The sequence below is a fragment of the Priapulus caudatus genome, unplaced genomic scaffold (genome assembly GCF_000485595.1).
Source record: "Priapulus caudatus unplaced genomic scaffold, Priapulus_caudatus-5.0.1 Scaffold777, whole genome shotgun sequence".
In the NCBI taxonomy this organism is placed as follows: Eukaryota; Metazoa; Priapulida; class Priapulimorpha; order Priapulimorphida; family Priapulidae; genus Priapulus; species Priapulus caudatus.
In genome coordinates, this window is record NW_014577838.1 from 28,320 (window position 1) to 35,282 (window position 6,963).

At 46.9% G+C, this 6,963-nt stretch overlaps 1 protein-coding gene across 1 annotated transcript in view; it reads right to left on the reverse strand.

Annotated features, from left to right (window-relative positions):
- Window positions 1-1,538: 1,538 nt before the first annotated feature.
- The window catches only part of LOC106813463 (homeobox protein ceh-30-like), a 9,264-nt gene continuing 3,839 nt past the window's right edge, over window positions 1,539-6,963 (reverse strand). The window contains exon 2 of the mRNA XM_014817597.1: window positions 1,539-2,537. Within this exon, the coding sequence (XP_014673083.1) occupies window positions 1,606-2,537 (932 nt within the window). The 3' untranslated portion in view covers window positions 1,539-1,605. The remainder of the gene's footprint in view (window positions 2,538-6,963) is intronic.

Sequence of the window (6,963 nt, forward strand, 5' to 3'; positions counted from 1 at the left end):
AGGAAAAGTAAAGATATTTTCAGAATCAGCACGTCTGGGAGGTGGTTCTGGCTGAAACAAAATTTTTTTTAAGTCAAAGTTAAAAATGCGTAAAAATCCTATTCATCAATAGATGGCGGTGCGTACAAATTAACACCACGTACGTGTGAATCCATGGTTATACCCTTAACAACAGCGCAGTGGCCTAATCGCTAGAACATCCGTCTCCTACACCGGGATTCCAGGTTCTAGTCCCAGCTGGGGAACTTATTTTCCCCCTTTTCCCTTTACCTACCTCTTTAGTCTGTATTATTTTTAATTTTTTAATTTTTAATTGTTACTTTTTATTTTTTATTTTTAATGTCTTTTATTTTGATTTCTTATTATTTTTTTCTGTTTGGGATGGGATGGCATGGCATGGGATGGCATGCGATGGCATGGAATGGGATGGGATGGCATGGCATGGCATGAGATGGGATGGGATGGGATGCGGTGCGATGGGATGCGGTGCGATGGGATGGCATGGCATGGCATGGCATGGCATGGCATGGCATGAGATGGGATGGGATGGGATGGGATGGGATATGGGATGGGATGAGATGCGGTGCGATGGGATGGGATGGGAGGGATGGCATGGAATGGGATGGATGCATGCATGCATGGATGGATGCATGGATAGATAGATAGTTAGACTTTTTGGGGTATTTTCCTTTAAACCAAGCGGTCACCAACTGAGTAACGCCACTGATTTCCCCGTGCAACGCCGGGTATCCCGCCAGTATATATATATATATATACGCCACATCCTGAAGGGATGGGTGGATGATGGATTCTAGAAACTGGTAATAAGCATTGTAATAGCAGTGACGACATCTTCGGATCCTCTGTGGCCATGCACGCTGTTTGTGTTACGGGTATCTGACCGTGGCTAATGTGACCGCCATGTTGATTCCCCATCGCATTGAAACATCGAGAGACGTGTCGTTTCATTATTGATATGATTTAAAATTTACTATCAATCACTGTTCACAGCGTCTGTACAGAAGCATTTCTAACAATAAATAAAACATTATATCCTCGCTAGGCGGCGATAGTGTAGCACACGTCACACGTTCCCCGGATGTAGAAATCTGTACACCGATATCAATGGCGGAATAAATAGCGAGCATTGAGAAAATTTAGGACAATAACATAATTTCTGCTCAGATATTGTTCCTTTTTCGCGATTCGTAAACACAGCGATTACGAATAAAATATAATCGATTTATAAATTAATATCAGGTCTATGTCTTTCACGGGTAAAATACAACAACGTATACTTACGCAGGCCGTAATATAATACATGGTAGGTTTACGAAATGGTCAATCATTAAAAATTCGTAGAATTACGGAATAAATAAACTTTCGGACATCGTTATATAAGCATTTTTAGGCGCGCGCGTGTGTGTGTGTGTGTGCGTGTGTGTGTGTGTGTGTGCGCGCGTGTGTGTGCGTGTGTGTGCGTGTGTGTGTGTGCGTTCATGCGTGCATGCGTGCATGTGTGCGTGTGTGTGCGTGCATGCGTGCATGTGTGTGTGTGAGGGGGTGTAGCGGTCTGCTACACACACGCGGCCGTCTCGCTCGCTCTCACCACCAGCGCGGCTGCGGATGCATCAGTGGGTGCGTGTAGCTCGGCATGACGTTCATGTTGTCCATGCTGTTCATGCTGTTCATGGCGTTCATGCTGTTCATGGCGTTCACGCCGTACGAGTTCACACCGTTCATCGGATGCATGGCGCCGATGCTGCTCATGCACTGCGACGTCAGCGGCGCCTGGAAAGACATGGATAGGTCCGACTGTATCGCAGCCTGCGACTTGGTGATGCCGTTGAGACACGGCTTGCCGTCGCGCACGAGCACGGGCACGGCGACGCGGCGCGGCGACGGCAGCGGGTTCATCTCGAGCCCCTTCTCGGCGCGCGCCTTCTTGCACTTGTAGCGGTGATTCTGGAACCAGATCTTCACCTGCGTCGGCGTCAGCCGAATGATGCTCGCCAGGTGTTCGCGCTCGGGCGCCGACAGGTAGCGCTGCTGTCGGAAGCGTCGCTCAAGCTCGTACGTCTGCGCCTTCGAGAAGAGCACGCGTCGCTTGCGCTTCTTGTTCGGCTGCTCGCTACCCTGAGCATCGCCCCCGCCGCCGCCGCCGCCCGCTTTCGACTCGGCCTTCTCCTCCGAATCGTGGCCGTGCTCGCTAGAGTCACTCAGACTGCAGTCACTGTCCGTCGTCTTCGGCGTGTCCGGTGTCGCCGACCCGGGCACGGAGGCGGGCGCCGGCGACGCCATACACGACCCCGTCAGCGCGGCCGGCTCCAGTAAGGAGGGCGTGCCCCGATGTAACGACGGAGGAGCCGGATGAGGCGGAGGAGGAGGCGGATGAGGTTGGTCGCGTGGCACTGGCATCTCTGGCAGGCGGCACGCTGGCATTGCAGCGCATCGCACGTGATTCGGCAGCGAGATGTCGAGGCTGGCCGCTATTGAGGTATTGCTGTGGACGGACGGTAGTCCGCTGCCCGGTACGGCTGCAAAACAACGAGAAGACGAGATAAGCGTGGGAATCGTAAGGTCGTAGCTGCAGACGACTCGATCCTGCGTTATGCCCCCCCCCCCCCCTATGCGAAAATATTCATCGTCGTACATCGTCACCATAACCCTAACTTTAACCCTAACCTCACCCCTAAATCGTCACCATAACCATATCTTTAACCCTAACCTTACCCCTAAATCGTCACAATAACCTTAACTTTAACCCTAACCTCACCCCTAAATCACCCTAAATCGTCACCATAACCATATCTTTAACCCTAACCTTACCCCTAAATCGTCACAATAACCTTAACTTTAACCCTAACCTCACCCCTAAATCATCACCCTAACCCTATCCATATTTCTGTCAATAAGCCTAACCCTAGCCTTGCCCCCCCCTATAACTCTAGCTCTTGCCTAACACTAACATCAAGCCTAACCCTATACTTTACCTAACCCTAACCCTACTCCTAACCTTATTCCTAACGTAACCCTAACCCGCACATTATATTTAACCCTATAACCCTAAAACTGACCCCAACCCTGATAATAATAACTTCCCTAATCAATCATAATTAATAATAAGAAATAATCAATCAAACTTTGCTAACCCATACCCATATCTAACTCTAAACTAACCATAATCCTAACCTACTCTTAACCTCACATCATGTATGCACGGTGGGTCGGCGTTAGTGGGTTGGGGGGGGGGAGTCCTAAAGTAGGAATGCACCCTTGCTGTCGCCCATCGTAAATGATATAATCGCGTGAATATCAGTTGCTAAAGATACAATAAGCTCTGCCCTGCAGTTAACAGTCTTTCTTCTTCGAACGCTATGAGCCGAGTCGAAGATTTAAATAAAGTTTCAAGTGTAAGCTAACAACTTAACGGACAGCGATTATATGAACGCAGTCGTCTATGCACTTAAAATCGGATACGGAGTTAATGTTGTTGAGTTAAGCGCGTTTTATCTGCTGACTAAATATTTACGCGCGGCCGTTTTCGACCAAGGTGCATATTGTTATTATTTTACACACGATAAAAATTCGATTTCACGTCTAGAACTTGTGTCGCGTTACTTGTGGATCGTAACGACATTAACTCATGATAATAAATCAATGATGCAGAAGTCTCATTTGCTATACGAACAATACGATTGTTATCTATTCCCCTTTCTAAACTGCAGAGCGATTACATTTCCATTTCGCGAGATTATACCGCTGTTAAACTATATAAATGGCACTAATTGGGCAGACGTTGCAGAATAATTCGTTATTAGCACATGTACACGACGCAGACAAGGAGGTACATAGCGTATAGACTTTATTATTATCATCACCGTTATCGTTTATATCACTGTAGCAGACGTAACCCACTTGATATTTCCCTTTGTGACTATATGGTGTTATTACATGTAAGACAACAGGTATATGCACGAATTCCCGTTGTATTCATAGCTATCTACGAGTTTTCAGCAGTGAGAATGTCCAAGGTATGGAGCAAGTACAGAATGAAATGAAGGGCTCGTCACTTAAATTCACGCTAAGAGTATTTTTAAATGGCGACAGGAAAGCAATAGGCGCGAGGGACAGCAAGCTAGAGAGGCGCATGATGAATTTTTCATACGAGCCTTTGCCGATAACAAAAAACGTATATCCAAACAAAGATCTATATGTCGTAGCGCGACGTTATACGAACAAGTGAAATGCCATCATCAATTATGGACGACTACCTATACCACCACTTCATCGTGATATGAGAAACGTGTACCGGCTAGTTATTCACGAGTTGAGAAAAATAAAAACCTAAAAACGACGTTTACACGTCACTATATACACGCACGCCGCGCTCACGTATACACGTGTCGTCAATTGTGACTTCATTAAGCGCGCAGTGTGATTCTCCATAACATGAATCGAAAGTTGCCGAACGATTTCTTTCACAGCTTGTCGTGGCGATGATGATAACTGGCTGTATGGGCAGCGACGGTGCGAGCGCGAAGAACACGTTAGGTTGCGTGATACACGCAGCTGCCGTCTGTGGAAGATGAGAGCGTCACTTCTAATTTTTATCTATCGCCGTCTTCGCTCGATATACGAACGGTTTCGTTGACGCTCCGTCAATTGTTCATCACTATTATTGTTATTTAGTTGCGGCGGGCGAGATGGCTGGACGTATTGACGGCTCCTTTTTAGAGCGGCGCGCTGCGATTCCTGTCAAGATATTTACTGCTTCGTAAGGAAGAGTGTAGGTTTCAGCAGAGCCCGTTGGTAGGATCTCCAGCCAATCTGCTTGCCGGTAGCGGCGACGTGACCGTGCACACACACACACACACGCGCGCAGACACGCACACACACGCGCACAACACGCACGCACGCACACACACACACACACATACACACACACACACACTACCACATACACACACACACAACATGCCACACACACGCCACACACACACACACAGACACACCACACACACAACACACACACACACACACCCACACACGAAACAACAACGAACACACACACACACAACACCACACACACACACACACGCGCGCGCACAACATCGGCATATTCTAGCACAAAACGGTATGGTGTGGACGACGACGACGACGACGACGACGACGACGACGAAAACGACGACGAACGACGATGCACAATGTACGATGACGATTGTACAACGACGACCAAAAGACGACGATGTCTTACGATGATTAATGATGGCGTCGACGCGACAACGTAATGTATGATGATGATGATGATGATGAAAACAACGACGATGATGATGATGATGATGATGATGATGATGGTGGTGGTGGTGGTGGTGATGATGATGATGATGATGATGATGATGATGATGATGGTGGTGGTGGTGGTGGTGGTGGTGGTGATGATGATGGTGAAAACGACGACGATGCGATAGTAGCGGTGAGGGCGGTGCACCTGACGGTGATGGCATCACACCGGAGGAGGTTCTTCGAGTCTGTTTCGGTAACACTTCCACGTCCTTAAATTCCATGCCAGCAATTACGAGGTAATTCTGTCATCGTGCTCTCTGCCTAGGTGTAGTCTGCGCATGGCGCATTTTTAACGCGATTATCGGAATTATTGGAATAAAAGCGGATACGACAGAGCTAATGACATTGGTGGTCATACATGGCTTACTATTCCATTACTTTACCTGCCGACACAGCGTATCGCCGCCTTGCATATTCACTACACACTTATTCATGCTTTCACTCCGTAATATTTCCTGACAGACAGATGCGGGGGCTTATTAAAACAAGATGTATTTAGTTTCAAAACATTTGTGCGCGTTTCTTCGTTTCTCTTCTGCACCGTATTATTGACAAGTATACAAATATTGTCTCTGGCGGATCATAAATTAAACATATGCGCACTCACTTAATTATATAGTCGTATTAATATTAACATTGTTATACGAGTAAACGTCGTAATGGTGCTGTTATCAGCACAAAACATGGCGTGGTTGTATAATTTATAATGACTCTCCTACCTTGCCATATCTGGAATTTTATTCGCTTTAAAGTCGTGAAACTCAACTTGTTCGCGATGTCCGCCGGCGTAGCGACAGAAACACAAAGTCTACATGCATTCGACGGTGCGTAAATGTAGAGGTAATCTTCCGTCGTTAAGCTAATTTTAATTACAAACTTTCTCTATCTTAACTATTGATTATTATGAATCGCAATTTGTTAATTAACGGGTTCATTGTACGTTGCGTTGTCGGCACGCATGCGATGAGTAGCACGATCTGCATATGGGGTTTAGTTCTACTACCTGTTTAATCACTAAGTTACTCATTCTTAATTATAATGAAAACATTTACGCTCCGTTCCTCAATTCTGTTTGCTCTTTTGTTTTTCGTTTACTGGGCGTCGCGGCTATTTTTCCTGATATAGATTAGCGAGTGTCTTTCAACATTATTACTGTAATTACAACACCTGCCTACCTGTAGATATGGCACTCTAATTTCGTAAAAAGCAAATCGATATGAGGCGTTATACAGTAATTGTTTGTTTATAAAGGGCTCAGGGATTTGATACTAACTAGTAGATTTATACAATATCGTGATGCTCGCCGCTTATTTTTTTATTTTAAAAACCCGATGAATTTCAGTGTTTACGCACGCATGGTCGCACGAACACACGCACGCACGCACGCACGCACACGCGCACGCATGCTCGCACGAACACACGCACGCACGCACGCACGCACACGCGCACGCATGCTCGCACGAACACACGCACGCACGCACGCAGGCACACACGCACGCATGCTCGCACGAACACACACCTCACACACCACACACACGCACGCTCTAAAGTACAAACACATACGCGCCCACACATGCACACACGTACACACCCACGCACGCACGTGCGCGCGCGCAC